The sequence below is a fragment of the Passer domesticus genome, chromosome 6, assembly GCF_036417665.1.
Source record: "Passer domesticus isolate bPasDom1 chromosome 6, bPasDom1.hap1, whole genome shotgun sequence".
NCBI classification, from domain to species: domain Eukaryota; kingdom Metazoa; phylum Chordata; class Aves; order Passeriformes; family Passeridae; genus Passer; species Passer domesticus.
Window position 1 is genome coordinate 27,316,965 of NC_087479.1, and position 27,586 is coordinate 27,344,550.

The window sequence follows — 27,586 nt, forward strand, 5'->3', positions numbered from 1 at the left end:
AGTTTTGTGATGAGAGAAGGTAAAAAAATTACTCAAATACAAGTAACTAATGAACACATAATGGCAGCTAATACAGATTACTAAAAATAGATTTTAGAGTTTTTATTCTCATATCTGAGAATAGTTATAATTTTTTTTCTGGCCGTGCACAGTTGTTACTTTGCCCATATTTCTTGCTCCTTTCTCTTGAGGTGTAGTTAAAAAAAGAAAGTGTACTATGCAGGAGACAAATACACTTACTGGTGGTTGGCTGTCAGAAGGTGGTCTTGATGTTTTTGGGTTTGTTGGGTTTGGGTTTTGCTGCTTGTCATGTTTAGTAGCAATAACATAAAAAACTTCTGGAACTGTATTAGAATAAGCCTGCTGAAATGTTTGAGCTCTACTTCTCTACCCTGTCAAATGCATTCAAATGCAAGATACCCAAATAACACACCAAGATAAGTATGTACTTACATTTTTTTGTGTAATACTCTGCAAGGAGATTAAAGACTATTTCTTTGGATTTAAGGATGTTTTATTCTTAATAATCAACAGGCCCTAGATTATTACAATGTCTGCTTAAATGTGACTAAAGATTGCAATTCTACTGTGTCAAGTTAAGAGAAATTTTAAAACCCCCCACCACTCTCTCCTAGTGTTATCAGAACTAATTATTTTACTTTATTTTAAGCCCTGGATTCCTTCGATTTGTGAGAGTCTTGTGTGGAATGTCTTCGGATGAGAGGAAGGCTTTTCTGCAGTTCACCACTGGCTGTTCGACACTCCCCCCAGGAGGGCTGGCAAACCTCCACCCCCGGCTCACCGTTGTGCGCAAGGTACGGCGTCCCCGGGCCACGCTTTGGGCCAGCTGCTTTGCCTTGGCAGTGCAGGGGTTTCTACATTAACAATGATGCTTTATATTTTAGTTATTTAATTCAGGGCAGTATGCTAAGGTTTCAATACTAACCTCTTGTTTCCTCTGATACCATATTTTTTAATAGATAAAATTCATATATTTAAATATCAAAATATTAATGTACATATAAAGCAAGTATATATATAAATTGGCCTGTAGCTTTGCTGATGCTGTTGTTTCTTGACAGCTGGTGTTAGGTACGCAGCAAGTGCCATGACTTAGAGGACTTTATAGCTTTTAACTCCCATACTGAGTGCTGTGAACAACTGCTGTAAAATTCTTTTTTTTGCCCTCAGGTTGATGCTACAGATGCAAGCTATCCGTCTGTGAATACATGTGTACATTACCTAAAGTTGCCTGAGTATTCTTCTGAGGAGATTATGAGGGAGCGTCTGCTAGCTGCTACCATGGAGAAAGGCTTCCATCTCAACTGAGCCGCTGAGCGCAGCCTGGGACATGGAAGTGTTTTTGATACTAGCAAAGCCTCTTGTGTTTGTGTGCAAAAAATACGATCTCCACGCTGTGCTCTGACGAGACTTGCCTTTTTTCACCTGTGAGGCTTTAGGAAAATGTGGAATGTTTGTTAGCTGCTAATGACAAAATAAATCCTTGTAACTACACAGCCAGCAAGAAATTGGCACAGAACACTGTGTGATGCTTCAAGGGCTTGCACAACTGGAAATTAAGGTGTTTCTGTTTGACTGTTCCAAAGAACAGATCATCAGATTTTCAGTGTTCACTGATACAAATTTCTAACAGTGTATTGTGTAAAGTTTGTCTTTTAATACCCTGTACACTACGGTTGCCATCACTGATCCCTGTTTTGCTGGCTTTAAGCTAACTGGTCAGAAACTTGCTTCCTTTAAAATTTAGACTTAATGGGCATCTCCAGCCTTTTCTTTTTTAATGGTGCCTGCACTATTGGAGTATTTTAGTGGGTTTTTGCGTATAATCATGCACAACCATTTTTTTTCTTCTTTTTCTTTCAAGTGGGAATATATTTTGATTTCTCAAATGCCCTGCTATAAAGATCAAATCCTTAAGTGTGTTTGTGCAGCTCAACAATAAAGCTATTAAAAAACACTGGTTCCTAGTGCAAGGCACACTTAAAGCAAGTTTTACTTTCGGTTGTATTTTCTTTGTATATTATAAACATTTATTTAACTTGTTGCAGTTTGAAGTTTAAAAAAAAAAAGCACCCAATGTGTAAGCTCAAAAGTAATCATTAAAATGTTTGCAACATATAAAAATGTCTCTTCTGAATACTTCCTTAGTACTCACTAAATCTCTGTACATGTTCTGAACAATGTGCCATGCTTTTTTAAAGGTTTCCAAGAACTACATAAGAGAACTACTGAGCTCACAAATTCATCTCTGTGTTCAGATCTTTTCAGAGTGAGTGGAACTTCTTGAGTCTGGCACTAATAACCTGCATGTGGCAGGTTTTGGTGCTCTTCAGTGAGCCTATGTGACCTGAGACTACAGTTCTTCATTACACTGGAATAAAATCTGGGTCAGGTGATACAGCTGATTCAGCTTCACTCGAGATGGACTAGCTGTCTTGGTGTTAGCACGTGATATTTATTGGAAGAAAAGTGGCTTACAGTAAGATAAAGCAATATATGGTTTTAAAGATTTTAAGTAGTTGATACCAGAAAAAAAAAAAGCTGTGCCGGTTGTCTTTGGTAACATCCTCTTCTCAGGCCACTGCTGAGGTGGGCTTGCCAAAAGATTCTGCCTTGCACATACACATCAGGTTGGTGCCATATTATTTTTCATGGCATTGTCTGTAGGACTTTACAGCATTGTTTTTTAGATTTTCCCTAATGCAGAATTGGAGGGGAATATCCACCATCCTGCCCACTCCTGTGCCTGTTGTGCTTCAGACAAACACCTGTATCCAGGTTTATGCAACTCCGCTCCAGTCCCAACATCATCCTGTTTTGATAAATGTGTTACTGTGTGAAAGCCCTGTGGATTATTCTCACACACAACACTCTGCTCCTTAGACCCTGGTTTCTGAGTGATGTTTATGTGACCAGTATGTGCTTTCACACAGAATATGCTTATTCAGTATCAGGTGATGTGAGGGTTGGGCTGGAGGTTAAGAAGGAGGCAGATAGCAGTTCTGGAAAGGTAAGTGGAAGTAAGCTGAGATTACCAACTGTCCCCTGACTGATGGAGTAGTGTGCAGTGTGAATCAGCGTACTGGATGCCTGGGAATGCAATTTAGTGTAGCTGTGGCTTCCTGCTCAAGAAGGGAGACTTCATTTGGTACCCACCTGGTCCTGAGAATGTGTATCTTTTATTACTCATCTTCTGTAAGAGTTTTACTCTTGATGCATAGATAGCATAGACAAGAGAAAAAAAAAAACAAACTGGTGTGCCAAGAGGGAAAAGATACTGTGTAATTTATAAAGCAAACATGACAAAAGAGCATTAAACTTCTGATTTTAATTATCTTTTATTAATATAATATTTAAGTGCTAAATAATTCCAGTTACAACTTGCAGAGTATGCAGAAATACTTAATACATCTGTACTTTTCTTTTTGTGTCAATGACTTGAATGGCAAAGGTAGGGAAACCAGCTTTTCTATGAAGGATGAATATAGTTTAAAAGTAGGTATAAAAGTCATAGAACTATTATTAACAGTAAATTTGTATGAAAATAAGTTAAGTTGGTGCTTAAAGGGAAGAACTGAAACTCAGTTTGAATTTATATTTCCATGTATTTTGTCTTCTAGGTCTGGCATGATACTACATAATTCCAAGTGATACCTAGTCAGTCATGGTAAGTTTCCATTGTTTCATCCAAAAAAAGGTTTTATAATTACTGACCATTCTAGGAAGATTTCTGCTGGGTCAGTGAAGTTTGATCCAAATGCATCCACATGTTTAGCTGTATCTTTCCCACTGGGTAGACAGAGTATAAGAGAAAAGGAAAATATTTTCCAGCTAATTTGGATGTTGCATGAGTCAGTTTTGCAACAGCAGAAAACTGCTATAGGCACATTCCTGATGCTTTTGCCATCTTTTGTAAGATGGCACTCCTGCATCTTCCTAGCCTTCGGCCACTTTGTCAAGCACAAACAGAGGGGCGAGAATTCTGTTCCGGTTCGTTTCCACAATGCAGCCATTTAGCACCATTTCATCCAAAATGATGTGCACTCTGTCCAAATTGAACATGATCTAGAAACATTTCAAGTTAAGTGTATTTTGAACAATGTGAAGATAATGCAGAAAAAAAATCTTAAGCTCCTAAGTCTTCAATAAAAATGAACAAAAATCAGTATTTCTTAATTTATTCTAGTTTATTTACCATTATTTTAAAAAAGCTAGGAAAACAGTTCCACTGACACTTTTTTCTGATCACAGAATTAGAGATGTTGAAGCCCCAGCAGTATCCTGGAATATAGCACTAGTACACAGTGGCAAAAACCAGGTTAACTTACACTTGAATGTAATTTTACTATCTGCCTGAAGCACCATGTATTGTCTGGATTTGAAATGTTATCAAGGGGTCACAACCTTTTATGTGAAGATGCAAAAATTCTGCATTTCTCCAAGGAAAGTAATTAGTAAGTTCTTAAACACTAAGATTCTCAAAATTTCCTTGCCCTGAATAACAATATTTGATCTGCTTGGACATACGTTAATAGAAGTATGCTGATACATAAGGTTAAATCATTGATCTAGCAGTAAATCTCATAAAGAAGAGGGAAAGTATATCAATAAGCACATCTGTCCATAAGCACATCTGTCTTTCCTTAACTTTATCTAACAGCATCTGTCTCAAAAAACAATGATGACAGGCCTTCCAGGGGTATGAAGTGGTGGGCAGCCATGACACATGAGTGTAGACATGCAGCCATGAGTGTCCAGCACATCCACTGAACAACTGCCAAGGGTTATGCTGTGAAAAAAACACTTGGATATTGCCATTTATCACCACAACCTGAAATGGAAACGGGCAGAGCAAAGCAGCCTGCTGGGTGCATCTGTTATGCCTCACTGACATACATACACAGAGCATGAATAACCCTTTATCTGCCTTGCTCTCCACCTGTTGCTGCTCTTTACATGTCTTCTATGCTGAGCACAACAGCTCTGTGTTGCCTTCACTTTGTACCTTCTAAATCTTGCCCATGTATTGAGGACTGCTGCAGTGGAGCTAGCAAGACTTCGTACAGTAACTGCTAAATACATCTCTCAATACTTTTCCCCCCACTCTGATGAGTCTCTTGAGTGCCTTCTCTCCCATTCTACTCTTTATGACACTGAATTAAACTCAGGAAGAGAGCCTGGTTTTGTTCTAGTGTTTGTATTTATTGTTAGTGGACTTCGCTGCTAATCAGTCGAGTTGGAAGAATCATGTTTTTGGAGTCATCAAGAGTTTCCTCTGCTCTCTGTGATAAATATCAGTCTTACTTTTTGAACACAACTCGGGCATTGAAGAAGACTGCTCTGTCTCCTGACTGCCCGTGGATCTGACTTTGGCAGTCAGCCGTACTGCTCTGCCAAAGAGCTGCAGCAGTGTGAGTACTGAACTGCAAATAACAACAGCTCAGGAGCCAGCTATCCGTGTATTTGTTCCTCCTTGCTGAGAATGCTCTGGGCTGAACTTGGTGCTACTGTGTGTTTGTGCAGAAGGGGAAGCAATTGTATCACTGCTCCAGCAGAAATGTTCTGCTTGACCAAGAGCACAGCATGTCCAGGTATGTGTAGTAGCACAATTCAGGTCCCCAAATAACTTTTCTACTAATTCCTGCTAGGTGAGAAACTATAGCTGTCAACAGGGTCTTGGGGATGGCCATGGTTCATCAGACAGCTTCTAATTTGCTGACCTAAACTTAACTACCTAATTTAATTCCAAACTAATTTTTAAATACCAGACTTCCTGAATCAGACCATAGGCCTGCATTGTTCATAAAAATCATGCCTTTTGATACCAAGGAGCAGTGCTGTCCTTCCAACTTCAAAGAGTCACCATTTCTGTGGTACCAGAGATACACATGGTAGCTTTACTTCAAGTAAAGCTTTTGGCAGTTTAAAAATTGAAGCCAAATTTCTTGCTGTGATAAACTTATTGAGTAAATCAGCCTTTACAGATTTTTTTTAATCTGAGAAGTTAGGATTTCTTTATTACAGTAATGTGAGAATTTTTAGATAGAGAGCTTTTTTGCTGCTTAGTTGATCTCTGGCACTGCTCTGCACTGGGCTACAGGATCTGTTAAGGAAATTAGATAACATTCCATTCAGGTTTCAGCAAGTGAGAAAGCCAACTCCTCCTAGCTTTTGATTTTTACACACTACCACTGATTCATACTGCCCCAGTTCCCATGGCAGAGCCCAGACCTTCCTCTAACAGTTCCAAAAATCTAAAACTCAGACAACTTAATCAACCAGGATCAGTGACGATGCAGTGACCTGCCACCCCCATCTTATTTTTCTGCATCTTCCTGTTTAAGAAAACATTTAAATCACATTTTTAATCACATTTTGTCATCACTGTTTATTCCCCTGCTGTATTTCCAGAACAGCCAATACCATGTCAAAGGAAAACTGTACCCACACAAAGAATCTTGGAGCTGTTCCACTCAGACTGAAAGTATGAGATGTCAATTTCCCTGCAGGCCATTCCAGGTTATTTCCAAATGGGCTTACTCCATTGCAGCAAAGTGGCATGACTTCTGTCCATCTCTGATATGGTAATATCACAGTCATCATTTCAGAAATAGTAATTTCATCTGCAGTTTGAATGGGGATACTAATACCATTCTGGAAAGTTCTATCCACTTGATTTTGGAAGGTTCCAAAGCATTCTTTAACCTCTACCCTTAACCAAACATTCCACCTCCCTTCACCACAGTGTTCTTGGCAAACAATTGGATTGTACAGGGAGCAACTCTGTGTCTTTTCCCCTTCCTCTAAGTTTCACCTATGCTTTATGGTTGCATCTTGCCCAACACAGCTCAACCATTCATGTCTGAATGCCCTGCCCAGGGAGGAATATGTATTTGATCCTTAGCAAGGCTCATCCTCCCCACCTGTTACTTGTTTGGCAAGTGACCCCAAATTTCAGGGTTTAAAGCCCTGAAGTCATAATCCACACCCAAGTGAAAGCAGCAAAGCAAACCAGTTTGAGCAGCTGGCAACAGGAAAAAGCTGTATTTGGTGTTTGCACTGCCACGTGCTCCACCCAGAGCTGTCATTTAAGGTCCTGCTTCCATTAAGAATCCTGGCTGCCCACAAAAAGAGCACTAAGGGACTTTGACTAGATCCAGGCAGAGGATAACAGGACTTTTTAAAACAAGAATGCAGAGGAAAACATGTTACTCTCTGCTGCCAGCCTGGGCAAAGGTGAGCCCCCTGCACCCTGCCAGCTTTGGCTTCCCAATTTCTGGCAATGCTGCAGCAAGCTGCATACCGAGCAGTAGAAGTAAATGGTACCTACACAACTGGCCTTTTAAATGTTACACTGGCTTTTGGTAACTTAAAGAGCTCCCCTTCTTAAAGTACTTTAATGGTACTTTCTACTGTCCCTTTTATGGCAAATGCATACTAAGAGGAAGTGCATGTGACACAAGTATTGTGTGTATAGACAGTTGAGCAGGGAAAAGGGGAAGGAAAGAAGGGGCAAAGGCACAGTTAGGACTTGAATGTAATAAATAACTTCTTCCTATGGAGGCATTGTAAGAGATCTCAGGGATTTCCAGGCAAGTAATTGAAGGGTGTGTCCAGACTTAAGAGATGATGAAGTGCACCTTGTGATCACAGACCACACCCAGGAGCACAAAGCTTTGTAGATTACAGTACAGGTACATATGGGGCAGATGGTTTGCTACTGCATATACAGCACCACAAACCCTTGATTTCCATAGTGTACATTCATCTTCAACTAGAGATTAGTTGGAGTTGCTTCTTTATTTAGTCTACCTCACACATTCTGACTTATCTTTGCCAATGTTCACTTTCAGTAACTTTTAGCCTATCTAATGGCAGGCACATTTAATCCATGAAATGCTTTCTTGACCATTTCTTCCTCAAATGACTACGCTGATATTAAATAGGAGACAAAGGTGCCTTTAAGTTCTGTGAAATTCTAGAACAACTAAGCTAATTTTACAGGTTTCTGTTTTACCCACTTATGTTACAGTGCAAACTGAAGTGCATCCTTATAAATTCAGAGAATAAATTCAATTTTCTCACTCCTTAAATGCAGCTTTATCCCACAGAGAACTGAAGAGTAGTTGATCCACATGAAGTATTCCCTGTATCAAAGCTTCTTATCTATCCTGGAAGGAGCAGCAGCAGCAGCTAGTTGCAATGGGATGTAATGGCTTTTTTTGGATCAAGACAACATTCTTCAGATGCTTAGTCCCAGAGCACTCTGTCACCCCCTCCCACAAGGGGAGCATAAGTATCCTTTTCTCTAGAAGTTAATAATGTGTCTTCAACTGCTTTTCAGGCAATAGAAAAGTTACCTTTAGTAATTTTAGAAACTGTCATACGTACCAGTGTTTTGTTCCTTATAAAGCTGCTGTCCTAACTCTTGTGTTTTTATAGTCTCTTTTGTCCTCATAATAGCAAGAAGTAGTTCCTACACCATCCAAGCTGGAGTTTTAGTGCTACAGAGAACCCCTCCCACTTATTTTAAGTGAGGCTTATCCAGTGCTATTAGCACATTAGGGCACCCTGAGGACAATTTCAGTACTTGTTAATTCAGCTGGCCCAACAACTCTACTTACTGGTATTTTAAAAACCATCCAATGTCATTCCAGCCTAGGTACTTGTAAGTGTGCAACGACTCTCCAAATGAAAATGGACATCATATAATGGCTAACTGGTTCACAATTCACACATGAAAGCTTCTGTAAAAAGCTGGCTGTTCTCAAGCACTTAACCAATAGGTAATCTGTGTTCATTTTTGCAGAATACATGAGAGAACTGTGCCATTGTTCATGCGTTGTTTAGCATCATACCTACCTCTGTCATACATACCAACATGATGTATAAATCCTGTTGGGAAAGATTCAGATCAGACCCAGTCCCTGCCTTGTGCCCAAGGCACCCTTCCTGGCATCTGACTCCAGACAGACCATGACATGAGCTACAGTGTGGATGCCCTGGATGAATTCAGGTGTGGACCTAAATGAAAGCTGCAGTTCTGCCTCTGCTGGAGCTGCATTGCCAGGAATACTGGGGTAATGCTCCCTGTCTGGGAGCTGCAAGAACCAGTGCATGTACTGCAGGCTTGGTGTGGGCTCCAGGAACATCTCAATTGTGTGACAGGCTCAGCCTCTGGATTTAACTGGGCTTTTCTCTGTGCAAGGCTGAATAGCCTTAGTAATTATGGTCTATTTTAAATGGGTTTTGAGTTCATGTAATTTCCTTCTATTTTTTTCATGTTGGTAAACACTACTGGCTATATAAAATAGCCACTATCACATTTAAAATAAACTTCCCATGGATTTGTACACAAAAATAATAGCAGAGAGTCAGGAAATTATGAGAGTCTCCTGCAAGATACTCTGTAAACAAAGATTCTGTAAATACTGCCTGGTGTTCACTGTTGCAGACCTTCTCCATCAGATATTTTGCATCCAAGCTAACTGCACTGAGTACAGGAGTTAGTGTGAGACCATTTGGCAAAGGCAAGGGTTTAATTGCAGGTGAGGATATTTTCTTTCACACTATGAAAAGCAGGTTGATAGTTTATTTCTTGCACTGCAATAATAGCTAAAGGCATTTGTCCAGATTGTTCTTCTGGGTCAGCTATTCAAGCTGTTGTCAAAAATAAATACAGTCCTGAACAATTCCCTTCCTCTTAATTACACCACTGCTTTACATTTAATAAGGGAGGGTATTTCATTTTGACTATTTTAGGTAGCCTTTCAACTTAAAAATTAAGCTCTTCCTAAATGTGAGAATTATTTTGTACATATATAAAAGTAAAATGTTTTATTGTAAAGTTGTTCCTGAAATGTATATCAAAAAAGTGCACTTCTTACTTCATGCATATGTCATATGTGTTAAGGAGAGACGTATCAGACGCGAGCTTTTCCAGTATTTTTTCCACTATGACCAAGTAAGTTAGAAATGCACCCTCCTATTTTCTAAATATTTATATTCATACCATCAAGCAGATGAGACCCATGTAGATGAACTTCTGCAGGAATCATTCAGACATGGTACTGCACCCATTTCCAACATTAGTGTTGGCATATAATACAACAACTTCTCCAAACAGCACAGACTAAGGACAGGATGCCATCCACAGGATTTGGACAAGCTCCAGGAGTGCGCCCATGGAAACCTCATGAGTTTTAACAAGACCCACTGTTGGTGCTGCATCTAGGTCAAGGTATCAGCACAGGCTGGGGATGGACAGATCCAGAGCAGCCCTGCCCAGAAGGACCTGGGGTGCTGCTCCTGAGAGGCTGGACATGAGCCAGCCATGGGCACTCCCAGCCCAGAGAGCCACACGTGTCCTGGGCTGCATCCAGAGCAGCGTGGGCAGCAGGGCCAGGGAGGGGATTCTGCCCCTCTGCTCTGCTCTGCTGAGACCCCAGCTGCAGGGCTGCATCAGCTCTGGGGTGCCAGCACAGGAAGGACATGGAGCTGCTGGAGGACTCCAGAGGAGGGCCATAAAGATTAGAGGGATGGAGCATCTCTCCTGTGAGGAAAGACTGAGAGAATTTGTATTGTTCAGCCTAGAAATGAGATGATTTAGGAGTGATTAACTGGGGCCTTCCAGTATATAAAGAGGAGCCTTACAAGAAAGCTGGAGAAGGATGTTTTACCAGGGTGTGTAGTGACAAGACAAGGGGGAAATGGCTCCAAACTGAAAGAGAGCAGATGCTAGATATTAGGAAAAAATATTTTAATGTGAAGGTGGTGAGGGACTACCCCAAGTTTCCCAGAGAAGTCACAGATGTCTCATCCCTGGAGGTGTTCAAGACCCAGGGTGGATGGAGCTCTGAGTAACCTCGTCTAGTGGAAGGCGTCCCTTCCCATGGCAAAGGGGTTGGAACTAGATGGCCTTTCAAGTCTCTTCCAGCCCATTCCATGATATGCAGCAGCCTTTCTCAGCTTTTAAATGGACTAGTGTGAGTAGCTCAAGGTGTAGAGCTCTTGGTAGGAAATTGCTGAGCAGAGACAACAGAATTCAGAATAGTCAATATTCTAAATTGTAGCTATGATATTTTATGAAAAATCCTTTGCTAGGATTTTTCCTTCCTGAGGAGCTGGGAACCTCAAGAAAGGAATGTAAACAATAACTGTCTGCTACTGTGGAATGCCACAGGTGCATCTTCCATTGGTCCATGTGGATTGTTTTCACTTGATGACCAGTCACAGCCACCTGTGTCGAGGCTGTGAGCAGTCACAAGATTTTGTTATGCATTCTATTCTTGTTCTTTCTAGCTGTCGGATGAATCTTTTCTCTCTGTTCTTTTAGTATAGTTTTTATGTAGTATTTTAATATAATATATATCATAAGATAATAAACCAGCCTTCTGAAATGGAGTCAAGCCTTGTGCCTCCACACATGGGGAGTTCCCAACACCAAATGACTCAGATAATCAGGCAATTGCATGCTCAAAGTACACTATCTGGAAACATAGGGACCTCTTTTTATGTGTAATTACTAAATAGGTCAGGTCAGTCTCTAATTTGGCAAAGCTCATATACATGAACACATAGTTCAGGATTAGAACTAACTGAATACAAAAATTCTATTTCTATAATAGCTCACACACCTTAAGTGTTGTCCCTTCACATTGGAGTGTCATTATTGCTCTTTCATAGTATCAGTGAATTTAAGGGTGTTTTACTAACACACAGCATTTTCTAAATTTCAGGAAGGAAACATGGACAATATGTGTGAATGTATGTATGTATATATATATATATATATATAGTCAGCAAATGAGGCAGAGTTACAGCAAGCTTTAAAATATTTTCAAAAGTGAAATTAATTATTTCCTGTTGTTTTTTTGGTTTGTTTGTTCATTTTTCAGTAAAGAAGTAAGAACAAGAAAAATTACTTTTTTCATAGACTTCTTCTGTGTTCTTCCTAAGTGGTAATTAATAAATAAACTAAATTACTTGACAGTACTTGATTGCAAGATGGCAACTGCATTTCAGGTGTGTAACTGAAACTCTCTGTACCAGCGGATCTGCATTTAACCAACAACAAATATAAGAATAAAAACTGCTGGAGTAGAGTCAACACACAGGGGAATTGGAAGAACTGAGAAGGAAGACTGTGCTACATTCTCCTGGTTTAATTTTTCCAGTATTGTTTTATTTACTTGCTATTTATATTTAATTGTTCAGGACTGCATTTTGGTATTTGTATTTGGGTGAGTTTTAAATAATTTTTTAATTAATACCCTGCAAAACATATGCATGAAAATACAGCAGTGTAAGGGGAGAAGTGGGAAAAGTTAACACCTGGTTTCCTAAATATTCTCCTCCCACGTTTTTCCCTCCTTCCAAAGATACAGAAAGTAAAACTCACTTCTTGCTTTCATGAACTAAGATCAAACTGCAAACATAATCTTACAAATAGTGCTGCTATTTGGCTCAAGACACAGCTGTGACAGTTGTTATTACAGTAATTTCAATATCTATTTTATTGTAACTCAAAGTGAAACCTTAAACTACTTAAGCCTGAAAGTTCCCTATGAATTTAACTTTTCACGTATTTTGTTCTCTCAAAGCAAGCTGTGTGTCTTACTTTAAATGGAACCAGGCTTATCTCAGTGATGGAGGATTTAAATAGGTGAGCCACGTGAACATCAGCTACGCTTTCAGAAAGGTGCCAAAAAAAAAAAATCATGCTACTTACTCCAAGTACAAAACTAGTGAACATCTATTAACTTGAATGACAGTCAGTGCTATGAAGACAGTATGAACTGGAACATACACCAAAAAGTGATAACAAATGGGTTTCTGATACTGAAAAGGATACATCTAATTCACTCTGCAAGGAAAAGAGATAGACAGCATTAGTTACAGTTTGATCTCTTATCTCAGATGATCTCATCTCATGATCATTAAGCATAACACATCCCTTCAAAGAATAAAAAAAGTCTTCAAAATAATGATATGAAATTTTAGAGTGATTCAGATTTCTGTTCTGGACTGGACAATGCCATGCTCTTTCCTGCAACACTGCTTTGCTTTACACGTGTTATCTGTCTCTGTAATCAAAGCTAATGTTTTACTTTAAAAAACTCACTGAAGTCACCTACAAGTAACAATCTGAATATGGGCAGTGCCATCTGAGTGAGTGGGTGGGTGGATAACCAGCAGCTCTAATCATGGCAGTTCCAGCCCTATATTCTCTCTTCCTCCCCCTGTAAAACCGGGGCATTACATAGTTAAAGTTGTTGCTGCAGAAAATTTCAATAGCAAAATCTGGACACTGCAGATACCCATGGCTGTGGTAGTGGCTGCATGTATTAGGAAAGGCAAGGCAACTCCAAGCTTTGCACCCTTGGCACTTCTAAGTATACTCCAGCCCCAGCAGCACAATTCTTCATGTAGTCATCATTTCCCTTCTATTTTTGGATTTACCCCAAGCAGTATTACTCATTTAACCAAAATGTGTGAGTTGGAAGCCCTTGTGGTCTCTCTGCAGTCAGCAGAAGAGATGGGCATCTTCACCAGTTGACTTGGCACACTTGAGGCATGACTCACTTTCTAGAGATACTCATCGGCCTCCACTGCCAGTAAAGGGAGCTCAGGATGACCAGATTTCTAACTTAGGTGCCTCAGTTAAATAGCTAAACTTAGAAAGAAATAATCCCAGCCTTAGCATTTAAGATCTTACTGAGTTGGGTGGAGATTCCCCAGTCTCTAGTAAAAGAGGGAATCTTTACCTGCTGCCTAGAGAATTTAGTTTGATAATGTGGTTTTCATTCATGATCTGAACCTGGTTTTAAGGCAGAGTAAAGCTGGAAAGGTTTTACTCATAGAATTGCTACTACTTCTGTGGTCTAAAGATGATCTAAACTGGACTAGTTCTAGTCTACAGGCCTCTGCTGAGTGACTCTGCCATTCTTCAATTAGAAGTTTTTAATGCATCACAGAAACTGCATTTTAAGGGCCTGATCAGTTTAAGTTTTCTCAGCATTAAAACATAGTTGGAGACATTGGAATTCTGACCAGCATGCAGAATTTTTCTTGGGTAGCCATATAAAAGTGAAGGGGACTCAGAATTACATCTCACAAACAACTTTGAAAGCTTTCCCCCTAATTCCATTAATGTTTGTTCCTATATCTGAATTCAAGCTCTGTAAACTCCATTAGATAAAAATAGAGTACGTGAGAATGTTTAAAGCTCTCAAGTCTAAAAATAATAGATGACAAAATGTCCTTCTAGAGTAGGACACATGTTCTCTCCTTTCCCAGAGTTCTGCCTCTGTTGCCACCATCATAATTTGGGATTCTGCTGAAATTCTGCAAATCCTAAACAGTAATCTGTAAAAGTACAGATTTATACTTTCTTGCTCTGTGGTTACTGCCAGAAACCCCAGCTAGAATTACAGCCCTTAGTCTTAGTGCTCTGCCATTTATTGTGTTATGTGATATTAAAACCAGAACCATCAAATGGCATGAGATTTCTTTTAGCACCCCCCTTTTAGGTTCCTCTGTCTCAAACCCAAAATGCTATGGAAAATAAAAAACAACCCTCTGGTATGATGAACTCAGCAAATTTCCAACAGCTATCAGTGGTTGGGTTATATGTGTGGTCAAAGGATTATATATATACTACATTTATGTGTATAAGAACTACATCTATTTTTGCTCTGTTTTAATTGAATAAAATTTGAGAGGTTGGCAACTATTAGCTCAAACAGACAAATAAGATGTGACTAAATTTTATTGTGCATTCCTGTGCTGCTGAGATCTAATCTCATTCCTGGTTGTCACTGCTTAGTTTGGGACTAAGCACTAATTGCTGACTAATAGTCAGCAATTTTAAGAGAAATTCTGAGCTCAGTGCAGTCAGAAAGTGATATACTTAGTACCAGCAGTTTCCCTGGGCTGGGGCGACGTCAGTTGAGATAACAGCCTCTCAAGCTTTGCCAAGCATCTAAAGGGTGCAGAGGGCTTTTTCAAGCATGTCCTTGAATTCACAGAGGCAGCTCTGCCATGCCTGCTATGGTGCTAGAACTGGGAAAGCAGTTATAGATGCTGCATACTGATATCTTTTATGTACAGTTACCTGTGTGATACCCTCAAGTACATGGACTACAGAGGAAACTATCCAGTCCTCTTTTCCGAGAGGGATATCCAACATTTCAGCAGAGGTTAACTGAAACTGTGCCAAAGTATGATTCCAGTAATTTTTTTTTTTTGTAACAAGATTATTACAAACCCTATATTAAATAGCAAATATTCTAACCAGAATTACAGTGCTGCATTTTCAAACTTTGTAAAAACAAGCAAGCAAAAAAATCCCACCATCAAAAGGAACAGTGTAATTTTAAATGGAGGCATGTGTGATGTTGAATCCTTAACAAAATTACTATCTCTATAATTGTTGTTTTATCAGATATCCACTGTTGCCTGACAACAATATGGAGAGTTCAAGTACAGACTGGTTTTTGAGGTTTCTTTTGCTCCATTCCTCTGATCTTGTTCAGTGAGAGTGATGTCAGTTCCCTGCTTCATGCTTGCACCATCTTAATCATGAATGAAATTTATTTGGGGAACGTAATGCTATATAGTGCATAAGAACTGCAAAGTAAACCCTCTTTATTTCCTTAAAACATATAAAATGCCCATGGCTAATTTAAGAGTATATGACCCAAAGAAACCCCATAAAACCCATAAACCCATGCTTTTCTAACATAAATATTTCTGGTATTCCTTGTCTGATAATTTATAACCCATGTATACTTTTACTTCTCTGAAAAGTCAGATCATACTGCCTTTCCCTACAGTGATAATATTTATCAAAATTCTAAAATATTACATATTTTTCTCCTTTGATTTATTCTCTGAAATTACACTTCCACCAAAGTTTTGAAAGAGAAAAAATGTTTCATAACAGATTCAGTGTCTCACTCACCACTCTGCTGAAGTATTTGTCCAAAACTTCCACAAAATTATGAATTAGTTCATATACTGCCATCTCATTCTGAAATTAAAATCAACTCAATGTTAAAGCAACATCTAGAAAATGTAATAGTATTCTTTGTGTAAATTCAGTCTGTGTGGAATAAAAAGCCACTGGACAATAGAGTAAGCCCTCTGCTCAGGCCATGTAGTCACGCAGCTGAGGTGCTGAGAGCTGGGCAGCGCTCAGGGCAGAAGCTCTGGGCTGGCCACACAGAGCAGCTCTAACAGACAATGGATTCTCTCACCTGGGCTGCTGCCATCCCACTGCAGCCCTTGTCCCACGCCCTCCCAGCTCAGCTCTGTGGACACACACAGCTAACTAGGTTAATCTTACCCATGCTGAAGTCACACCAGCCAGCTGTAGCACAGAGCCAGCCTCTGCTGGGCGATTTCTGTAGCAAAGCCAAAATAATTTGTCCCAAATTGCCTGCCATGATAACCCTGACTTGAAGGTACTGTGGTAGGCAACAGCTACCTTCCACAGCACCCTGTTATCATCTCCAATAGTAAGTGCTGAATTAGTGTCGGAGAACCAGTTATCAATGTAAACACTAAGGCCTCCCAGGTGCAACCTGAACATATGAAATAACAGTACTTGTCAGCTTTCAGATACCTTTCTTTTATTCCCCCTTTTTGAAAAGCAAAATAAATTGGCATCTTTATAGCTGAAAGTATAGGAATTTTTTCTTTGGCCAAGGACATTAAAAACAGAGAGAAGTCACCACAGATGAGACAGCTGACCTGCCTGTAACACTAACATTTGTTGAGAAACTCTACCTCACATAAATTAGTGCAGAATCAGTACAAGGCTCAGGAAGACTATCTCATGGTAACAGTTCATTCTACTGCTAAAGACCAAAGTCAAACATAGCACACTGGCTTTTATATATCTCTTACTTCACAGAAATAAAAAAATTTGGGGGGAGGGGCTTTGTTTGTAATTTCTTACCTCTGTCTGGTCGATGCCAACAACTATGAAGAGGGCTGCATACTGCCGGTACACCAGCTTGAAGTCCTTATACTCAACAAAAGAGCACTAGGCAGAAGTAAAATGAGTCAAATATAGCAGTTGCCATTTAAGCATACAGCAGTATAAAGCACATTGTTCAAAGGACCCGAGCTTTCATCTTCGTAAGACCCACAGTGAACATGGATTTGCCAACACTCCTCAATTTTAACTTGAAAGAAATGTAGTACAGTAACTGCTACATCACACTTTTCATCTGCTGGCAGAAAACATGCCACCACTTTTTAAGTGAAAAAACTGAAACACGCAGAACTGAAGTGACTTGTTTGGTGTTATAAAGGCACCCAATACTTTCCCACAATTTTCATTTCCAAATCCTTTCAAAAAGAGACCTAAAGGTAATTTTCATATTTTAAAAAGTACCAACATTTTAATGTAAAAATCAAAAATATTAGACTGCCAGACCCAGTGGGGAATTAGCATGTCTTTCCCAACGGGAGGGAGCCAGGAGATGGCGCCGTTTCACGCCGCTAGAGGAGGTGCCGCCGCCTTTTCTCTCCGCGTCGTTTCGGTGCTCGGTGCCCGAAATGGCAGCGGCAGCGCCGGCAGCTCCTGCGCTGGAGCCTGCGCTCGGGAATGCCCCGGCAGGAGCAGCACGAAGACGTGCCTTTCTTCAGCCACTGTCAAAGCTGCGAACTAAGGGACTTATAAGAACTGTTATTTTGATTGAGGTTTCCCAGAACGAAGTATGTGAGAAGTGCTGTGCAGGAACACACAACATTAATGAAAAGTAAAGCTGACTTCAGAACAGAAACCAATAAACTTCATTCACTGTCCAAGTTCCACATTTCTCCTCTAGTTCAAGTCAATATGCAAAAGTTTGGTGCTTTTCTTAAAGAACCAACGACTTAATTAAAGAGAGCAATGAAAATCTCAACTTTCATCCAAAACATTTTTCAACTTCTATGTTTTCTGGCTTTCTTGCAGAACACATAAACTCTTCTTTTGAATAAAGAAGTCTAATACGAAGGCCTAAAAATTTGTGTTTCCAAACTCCTCTGTGCTTTAGATAATGTTTTCATAATTTGGAATCCTCTAACCTAAGTTTAAACTTGGAGCTGTCAGTACTCTGCGTTCTACCTTCTGGCAAAACTGTAATATCTCAGTAAAACCAGTAATAACAGTAATAAAAATGAGTTTTTCATTGTATCTGAGCTTCTTCAAACAAAGAAGAGGAATCTTCATGACAGTGATACATACAACTCCAAAATCTACGTAAGCCTCAGAAAAATATATTTATTCAATACAGAATAACAGTCCAACTGACTGAAGCCACAATCTTGAAACTCGATCTTTTGTATTGTGAGTACAAATGAGATAATGACCTGCAATGGACACTGATAGGTTTCAGAATTATCAATAGGAAAGGTGTGAGATGTGGATGAAATAATACCTACAAAACCTACCTCATCCTTCGAACGGGAAAGACAGTTTTTGATTACTTCAGCTTCCAGCATTGTCCGTTTATTAATTTCTACATGCTCATAATACCTGGACAGTCTTGTTTGACCTTGTTTGTTAACCATAAGAAAAAATTTTATCATTTCTTTTTTGTTGATTTCAGTGGTAGATTTCAATTTTGGGTGCAGAAATCAGGAAAAGTATTTCTGGGAGCAGAAAAAAAAAAAAAGAGTAGTAATACATAGGAATAAAGACTTCCTAAAAGCTATCCACCCCAGGTATGCATATATTTATGACTGAGTTTCTTGCCAAAACATACAACATTTAAAAAAAAATCTCAAATCTTCTGCACACATCCCATGGAAAAACTCCCTTTTTCCCCACACAACTATTCAAAAACTATCTAATAAATAACAGCTTTCACATTTGAAATTTTCACATTTCAATCAAATTAATTTTTTGATAGGATTTGGGAAATTGATGAGTAAACAATTACTTCTTCAGAACCATAAATCTACTCACCATTTTCTTCCTGCATGCTAACTGGTTTGCAAACATCAGAAATTTGCCCAATACCAAACCACACTAATACAGTTCCTAAGAGCAAACTTTGCCCATAAACATTCCTCCACCCTGACTTGTATTTAACAATTACATTCATACCATTGCCATATCAAATTGAATAGAGAGATGACAAAGGGAAATGCATGGGCCACAACATATGATCATTTCTTTAATGCAGAATGAGAGACTCCTAAATATTTGGGTATCTGAGCTGGACCAGGCGCTACTGAAATCCATCTTCTGCTGTCTGATTTCCCACACTGATGCAAAAGCTAAATTCTGCACTTAATGAAAACTAAGTGTGGGTCTTCAACAGCTAAGGAGAAATTGGTTCACATTAATTACTCGAATGAGCTTTATCTCAATATAAATAAATATTAATCCACCCAACACCACTGAAATATAGCTGTAGAATATAAATACGCCACATGCAATGTATAGTGAAAAAGAGCATTAAAAAGAGCACAGCATATGTCAGAATCTGCTTGCTAAACAGTTGACATCTTGGATGTTTTGAAAAGCATGAAAATAGAGTAAGCTGTAGATGTAATTTTTTGAAATAGAAATTCTGGGTTATTTTCTTTAATGCCTGAGAACAATCACTGTAATGCTTTCCATCTGATTTCTATTTGCATCCCAGATTTATTGGCCCAAATAATCTGGAGGTTTATGCACTGGAATTACAACAACTACTGCAAAAGTTATTCCTTTTTTTCCAGTTCTGAAGAGTTGGTCCTTACCTGGTGCATCTTAGGTCTCACAGCTTCTGTGACAAAGTTTAAACAGAAAAAACCTATCAGGAATCCACAATCTACATACAGTGTAGCTCTTTCAGTAAGAACAGTGTATCTTAATGCAGAAAAACAACAGGGAAAAAAATACAAGGCAAACTCCATAGGTGCTGCATCATATTACTAGCAATTTGAATAAACTGGCTATACACCATCCATGCGTGACAAATCATTCATGACAGCGAAGCAACAAGTCCCAATGTATTGTGCTAACATTAATTATTGCTTACTTCTGATTCACAGTGGCCACTGTTTTCTGAAAAGCCACCTCTTTTACCATCACTTGGATGTCAAGAAAGTGACCTTTTTTCTCAGTGTACTGTGGTTTACTCTATCTACAAAGAAGTTTATATTTCAATGTGTAATTTCAAATGTATTTTTACTGATTTGACTTGATGCTGAGAATTCATTCATAGCTGAGTGACACATAGTTCAGGATCAGTCCTCAAGATAACAGAATCTATTTGGAATCATGACAATCTCAGCACTTTCTCACCTCTTCCCGGCACGTGGAGCCTCTTGAGGAACGCACTCCTGCTGCGTCACACCAACAGCGGAGTCGTGGATGCTGGTCACTGCTGCTGCCGTGGGCTTCTGAATCAACACGAGTTTGGCCCTGAGAAAGAATGAACAGGTCATTAAGATGAAAAAAAGGACCCAGATAGAAATGTATGATGGGATCCTCACTGTTGGAGGCAAGTAGTCTGACATTGATGACTAATGGGAAACTACCATCTACAATCTTTGCTGTTTTTAGTATATGGCTCTTTTTTTCCCCCACATTCTATTTTGAAGTTAGAGTTGCAGTAAGATGTCTTAATATTTTTAAGCATGAAGTTGAAATACTAAGATGTAGTCAGTTTTTTATAAAAACTTTCCAAGAAAGACAAGAACGAATTACTCCCTCCATCTCGGAATGAAGCCCCCTAGCAAGAGCCAACCTCATGACAGAAGGAACCTGAAACTTTAAAGCTGCTTAAGAAGGAGCTGTGGCATGAAAGAGAAACAATCTAAGAAATGCTGCCCATTGTTTTAAGCAAGCTCAGATACAGGAGACCAACTGAAAAAGATATCTGTCCATGTTAAACAGATAGTAACCGTGGCATAGACAGCTTTTCTTTTTTCATATGAGTTTTACATTTTGGCACTGCTGAAAGGAGAATTAATGGTTCTCTGTTTTGATCCAAGCTATTTTAATAATTTAATCATAAATGGTACCAAGGGCTTGAGAAAAGGAGGACAGGGAGAACAGTATAACTACCCCAGGAGCACTGATAGAGCCGTTGTACTTTGAGTTACTGTTAAGCAATACATAACAGCAAAACATATGACAAATTCATATGTATGATCCTATTGCAGGATTGGCCCTTAATCCTAATTATTCCTTTATTAACCTAATCTTTGTACATGGTTAATCCCTTTCTGATGTTATGACTATTTTATCTGCATGTATCCTTATGAATGGCCTGGATTGTTTTACAGATGAAAATATTAAGACCAGATTGGTTTTTTTTAAGGATCTGCACAAATGCTCTTATCCAGAATAGATTAAAAAAAGAAAAAAACTACTAAGGTTGTAACAGAGGTAGAACCATAGTAGCACTCAAAAGTATTATCTGTAATTTATGAGACAACTATTTTTCATAGGATTGGAAAACATAATCAACTTTTGAATCTGTAGGAAAGAGGTCCACTCTTTCTGTAGCCATTTCTGTATTTTCCCACCAGCTCCAAAGATAAGTTTCAAGATTTTAATCAGAAATTTTGTTCATATAAATGGCAGCACAAGCACACAGTTTTGTGCAGAAAAAGTGGAATAAATTAACATGTTCAAATAATAACTTTGTAAAAATTTACAAAAAAGTATGCAAGCATAGTTGACTTTGAGAATAATGCTAGTGTTAAAACATCTTAAGGGGTTTCTTTTTTTCCTTTAGAACTAATTCTGAAAAAAATTCACTTGTAGTAGTAAAAGCATCTGCTTGTACACTTTAGGCAAAAGGATAAGGACTGAGTTTTGTTTCTAACAAACAGAATTTATTTCTTCTCTTTTCATCTTCACTTTCAGACACAGAAAACACATTAAAATTAGTTTTGCATATATAGGATATACAGAAACCAGTGAAGTATAATAAAAAAAAAACATATCAGTGTATGCTGATGGGTAAAGAAACCCATCCCATCAACTTCTTTGTATTTGAGAAGCTACCTTTTATGATCAGTAATCAGTACTCTGCTTAAAAAGCCAGCTACCTTTCCTCTGGTACAACTCTGACATGCTTTTCTGAGCATTCTCACGCACATGTCTGCGTGTATCCAGGCACACACACACAGATTACGATGCTTTTATGCATGCAGAATCAAATGGTTCAAGGGAATTGGTGAGAGGATGCAAGCCTTTCGTATCTCTGCCATTATTTTGCTCATTTTAGTAATGAAAAGACATCACTATCTGAAGGCTGTTTGTCAGAAATGAATGGGCTCTCTCATTCCAGGTCACTGGACAACTATCTGCATCACAAATGCGCTTAGGAACCGAAGACTGGAAGGGATCATCGAGATGCTGATGGACTGTCAAGTCCAACTCTCTCCATCCCAGTCAGCCATGCATTAGAAATTTTGTCCAGAAAGCCTATGGTATATGCTTCCTTGCATGTCCTGCATACCCAATCTACAGAACACCTATGGAACTCTATCACAGAATGAAGAATCCCTATAAACAAAAACCTCAGAAGATATTGCTTGGGGAAGATGCAACAAGTCTGGAAACTGCAAATTTTCCTTCAAAAGAAATTACCTTCTGGAGCGACTATCTAGCACTCTCCTTTACTTACAAAGTACATCTTCTGTAAGGATAATTTGGCATGCATGCAGATGACATACAGTTTTTCTACTGAGATTTAAATATGAGCTGTAACAGTGTGTTAGATCTCACCCTCATTAAAGTATCTCTTGCAGATAAGTATCTGTGAGAGAAAATTCATACCGTGATTGGCCTGTGTGACTCACACTGCCAGGCTGACATGGTTCAGGAGCTGATTCCAGGACATGTCAGCTCTGCAGGCTGCACAACCACATGAGACACCTCAAGTAACTCGTCCCTGTTTGAGTGACACTCCTTTTCAGATAACAGCTGAGACCTCACAGAGAGGCAAAGCCTGCAATACCTGTTCTGCAGATAAAAAGATCTTAAGTCTCCCAGGAGGCCAACCCAGCTGATTCTACATGCAGCAATATAAAACATATTTTAAATATAATTTTAATTATTCCTTTGGTACAGATACAGCCACTGAATTTAGTTTGTCACAGATTTCACCAATATTTATACATAATCTGACACATAAATTATAAAAAAAGAAACACAACCTAAGTTTGAATTGTACTTGGCAGTACAGCTGCAATTCAAATTAGACATGTCTCTCAAACTAAAACCACACCAGTCAGTGTCTACAGATTTAGAAGTATTTTAGTTATTTCAGTCTTAAGAAAGGTTTGCAACATTCTAGGGCTCTTAGCTAGAATGTAAGAGATAGAATCTCACAAAAAAGAAATGGCATGACTACATATTTACAGAACTGCTTCACCAAGAATTAAAAATAAATGTTAGATAGAATTATAGGCAAATAATGTACTTCCCTGTCCAACGCTAAACAAGTTGATTTTCTGGATGCACTTTATGTGTGTATGAAATGTAAAATCATAGAATATTCTGAGTTAGAAGGGACCAACAAAGATCATTGAGTGCAGCTCCTGGCCCTGCACAGAAAATCCCTGTGCCTGAGAGTATTGTCCAAAAGCTTCTTGAACTCTGTCGCTGACCCAGCTCAGCGCTGTGACCACTGCCCTGGGGAGCCTGTTCTGGTGCCCAACCACCCTCTGGATGAAGAACCTTTTCCTGATATCCCACCTAAGCCTCCCCTGGCACAGCTTCAGGCCACTCTCTCGGGTCCCTCAGGGGCTGTCACTGGGCACCAGAGGAGATCAGTGCCTGCCTCTCCTCTTCCCCTCACAAGGAAATTGTTGACTGCAGTGAGGTGTCCCCTCAGACTCGTGACCTCAGCTGCTCCCCACATGCCTTCCCTTCCACGCCCTTCACCAAATGTAGAACAAAATGGGTTAAACGGGAATGAAAGCATTAATGAAAATTTTAAAATGGCTAAATGATAGAGGCATGAAGCACAAGGAGGTGTAGCAAAAGGAACAAGTATTTTTTCTATTTTTGTTTATTGAGCTTCTATAGATTTCTTGCACAAAACCATGTAGCAAATGAAGACCGCACACATAATCAGAACCATTGGTCTTCCTACTTTTGTTCTGTCAGTGGATAAGGCTTTAATAAAACCACATACTATTTTAAATTTACCAGTAAAAGTAATTTTTGCAGTCTAGTTTATTACCGTGCCTGTAACAATTCATCAAAAAAATGAAACAAGTATGTCCGTGTAGCTTTAAAATAAAACACTGTGTTCAATTTCAGGACAGGGATTTTTTAAAAAAGGAACCTTAATTATGTAGGGAAGTCAAGAGAGGAAGGAAAGAATAAAAACGTTTTCCTTTGCTGTTGTCAAAATGCCGGCTGAATATAGTAACGGAATTAAACTGCAATAATTCCCGTATACTCAGGAATGAGGAATGTCCTGAACAACTGCAGCTAAACAAAAGGTTAAACTAGTTATGAGCTAAGTCTCGGTTTTTAATAATGATTTGGTAACTGTCAGTAGACAATAAAAAGAAATCAGCTGAGGTGGAAAGGAGCTGGATTTAGATTGCCTAATCAGTATGGAATCAGGAAGAATGGACAATGACATTTTAGTAGGAAATGATTTAATGGAGAAGAAAGGAAGCACTGGATGAACTAACTGAGCATCAATACACACCTAAGGAGAGACTGCTAAAGAAAGGAAACACCAGTACTAAGACAAACAGTATTTTTTCCAATAATTAACAGAATTCCAGGTTTGTCAAGAATCGACCTTTTTTAGGAAACTACCCATTTAGTGAATGAGTACAGGATGTAAATTTTTGAAGAGAGGCAAAACCAAAGACCTACCTCATTTAAAATGGGTAACATATGGATCATTTGAAATTGGATGTGACAATAATTTTTAAGTATTACATTTCAGAGTAGTATTTTGCAACCGAGGCAATTTCACCATATTCAAACTACAGCCTCAAACACTGCATTGCTAACACTGATAAAACTCAGCCAGATAAAATAGATCAGTAATTTCTTGCAAAACCATCCTCACGTGGAAGAGTTTTGAATAGCGAACATGGTGCACTCTTCCTCCTCATGGAGGGAATACATTACACGCATCGCAACCGAGGTATCATGAAGACAACCAGAGATTAGCCAGCTTCCAGAAACATACCATAAATTTAATGTACCCATTCTAAACCACCTCTTTCTAGGGCAAACCCAGCGCACACTAAACAGCGCAGAGTCTCAAAAACAGAAGTGTTGGACGCGCGCTGCGCCTCGCTTTAGGACGCGGGCCCCGGCCGGGCCGCATTCCCGCCCACTCCTCCAGGCGCTCGGCACTCCCGAGCGGCGGGGCGAACCGAGCCTCGCCGCCACTTCCCACTGTCACCGGGGGCACAGGGGAACCGCCCGGCCGGGCCCCGCGCCGCCGGCCCCGGCACCGACCGCCCCGGGGCCGGCCGAGGCGGGGGGAGCCCTCCCGGCCGCAGGGAGCCGCAGGGAGCCCCAGGGAGCCCCAGGGAGCCCCAGGAAGGCACCGCCAGCCCCGGGCCCGTCCCGCTCCCCCCGCGCGCGGCGCTCACCTCCCTCCCGCGCAGGCGCGTGGGGCGGCGGCGGAGGCCAGGCCGCGGTTTCCCGGCAGGCGCCGCTCGCTCCCCGCCCGGCCGGGTGGGAGGCTGGGAGGGCCGCGGGGCTGTAATGGCGGCTGGCGGCGGCTCCGCGCTGCGCTGACACCCGGACCCACTCGGCGCAGCCCCCCCGCCCGGCCCGCCCCCTCCTCCCCGCCCCAGCCAGCGCCGCTCGCCCCCTCCCCGGCCCCTGCTCCTGGCCCCCGCCGCGGGACGAGGAGGAGGGCTCCCCGCAGACAATGGACGAGCACCCAGGAGCCGGAGGAGGCGGTGGGATGGCGGCCGCCCCGAGACCACAGCAGCCGCCGCCGCAGGCGGGTGGGAACATGAACCTGCAGTCGGGTGGGGGCTGCGTGGGAGCTGGAGCCGGCGGAGGAGGAGGGCAACAGCCACAGCCCCAGGGCCCCGCGGCCCCGGCCGGTCAGGAGGCGGCGGGCCCCGCCGAGCTGTCCCGGCCCCAGCACTACACCATCCCGGGGATCCTGCACTACATCCAGCACGAGTGGGCTCGCTTCGAGATGGAGAGGGCGCACTGGGAGGTGGAGCGGGCCGAGCTCCAGGTACGGGGGGCGAGGGCGATCTGGGACTGGCCCGGCCGGCTCCGGGGCCGGGCCGCGCGCGGCATGCGGGGGCAGCGCTGCCCGGGCCAGCGGGCTCCGCGGGGCCCCCGAGGCCGAGCCGGTCGCCGCGGCCCGGGGACGGTACCTGGGCGAGGTCCGGCGGGCGGAGCGGCGGTACCGGCGGAGGCCCGAGCCGGGCTCCCTCCCCGGGGCAGCCATTTTGGTTTGTAGCATGGCGCCCGCCCGGCTCCGGAGCGGCCCCGGCCCCGCAGGCCGCTCGCCCGGAGCCGCGGTGCGGGGCCCGGAGCGCGGCCGGGCAAGGGCGGGCGGGAGGGCGCTGCCGCCGCGCTGGGCTGTGACCCTCCTCCCCCTCCTCCCCGCCGCCGGGCGAGCTGCGCTGCGCCTTGACAGCTGTGCTGTGGTCGGCTCCCGCAGCACAATGACTCCGGGGCTCCTCGGCCCCGTGCGGGTTACCGACAGCCGGAGCCTCCGGGCCTGGGAGGGAGCACTGACACCTCCCCGCAGCTCAGCGAGCTCTGGCTTTGGAGGGAAAAGAGGGAGTTAGGAGGCGGCCCTGCTTCCCGGGCAAGGGCAGGACGAGGAAAAGGAGTTCAGGTAAATCGTCAGTAAAAGACTTAGCTAGGCATGTAATTAGAGATGGGTCGAATCTGTTCTCGCTTGCTGTCGGACTCGCTTCTTTGGAGATTTCATATCGGAGAAGAGCGAGGAATCGATAAGTCTGCGGTGTGGTCATTTCAGTATACATGAAAATACCAGCTTCGGCTCGGGAGCGGAAATGGAATAACTTTTCAGGATAGAGAGCAAGTGTTGCAGTTGCAATATATATTTCTTGCCACTAATGTTTGCTTTTAGTAATGGGATAATTTTACTAATCATTTTTGCAAGTTAAAAAAACATGCATAGACCACTGCCAGTTTATGAACAGATTGCGAAATCCACTGAATGTGCGGTATCCACACAGGAGCCATTATCTTTTTATAGGACAGAAATGTACATAATAAAAATGTAAAAAAATATTAGCCGACTTTATTGCTTCCAGAAAATTTTTTTTGATTTTTTTTCCTGAGTCAGTGTTTATGGTCTTGAAGTAGCATTCCGTCAAATTGCACTGCAACAGCAGCCAGCGTTTGCAAGGCATTTACTTTCAGATTTCAGAACCAAGAAGTATGCCTGAGCCTGGGCAATTCTTTAGGAACTTCTTGGCTCTATAATAAGCATGTATTTTGCACTCTTTTTGTTACAACTATAATTAAGAAAGAATTAAAACCCAAAACCACCAAGGGAAACAGTTGAAGAGGTTTTACTGTTTCTTTCACTTACTCTAAGTCTTACCATTTTAAACTTCGTGAAATGGCTGA

The 27,586-nt window shown here is 41.2% G+C and overlaps 3 protein-coding genes across 22 annotated transcripts in view; 2 read left to right on the forward strand and 1 right to left on the reverse strand.

The window, feature by feature from the left end:
• HECTD1 (HECT domain E3 ubiquitin protein ligase 1) overlaps positions 1 to 2,145 on the forward strand; it is a 61,314-nt gene extending 59,169 nt beyond the window's left edge. For all 7 annotated transcript variants that reach the window (XM_064424028.1, XM_064424033.1, XM_064424030.1 and 4 more), the window contains exons 41-42: positions 671 to 815; positions 1,192 to 2,145. In XM_064424028.1, the coding sequence (XP_064280098.1) occupies positions 671 to 815; positions 1,192 to 1,329 (283 nt within the window). In that variant the 3' untranslated portion in view covers positions 1,330 to 2,145. The remainder of the gene's footprint in view (positions 1 to 670; positions 816 to 1,191) is intronic.
• A 1,195-nt stretch (positions 2,146 to 3,340) lies between these two features.
• AP4S1 (adaptor related protein complex 4 subunit sigma 1) lies at positions 3,341 to 26,579 on the reverse strand. 9 transcript variants are annotated; one of them, XM_064424049.1, is made up of 8 exons: positions 25,603 to 25,741; positions 20,315 to 20,434; positions 19,768 to 19,790; positions 18,469 to 18,669; positions 16,985 to 17,071; positions 15,986 to 16,054; positions 12,875 to 12,976; positions 3,341 to 4,086 (listed from the first exon to the last, which is right to left on the reverse strand). In XM_064424049.1, exons 4-8 carry the CDS (start codon positions 18,604 to 18,606, stop codon positions 3,958 to 3,960), a joined length of 525 nt encoding a protein of 174 aa, XP_064280119.1. In that variant the 5' UTR covers positions 18,607 to 18,669; positions 19,768 to 19,790; positions 20,315 to 20,434; positions 25,603 to 25,741; the 3' UTR covers positions 3,341 to 3,957. The 9 variants fall into 9 exon arrangements, with proteins under 9 accessions (XP_064280119.1, XP_064280118.1, XP_064280115.1 ...); XM_064424048.1 differs by having other exon boundaries at positions 19,768 to 19,793; XM_064424045.1 differs by lacking the exons at positions 19,768 to 19,790; positions 25,603 to 25,741 and adding an exon at positions 26,353 to 26,579.
• The window catches only part of STRN3 (striatin 3), a 58,753-nt gene continuing 56,870 nt past the window's right edge, over positions 25,704 to 27,586 (forward strand). For all 6 annotated transcript variants that reach the window (XM_064424037.1, XM_064424036.1, XM_064424041.1 and 3 more), the window contains exon 1: positions 25,704 to 26,207. In XM_064424037.1, the coding sequence (XP_064280107.1) occupies positions 25,887 to 26,207 (321 nt within the window). In that variant the 5' untranslated portion in view covers positions 25,704 to 25,886. The remainder of the gene's footprint in view (positions 26,208 to 27,586) is intronic.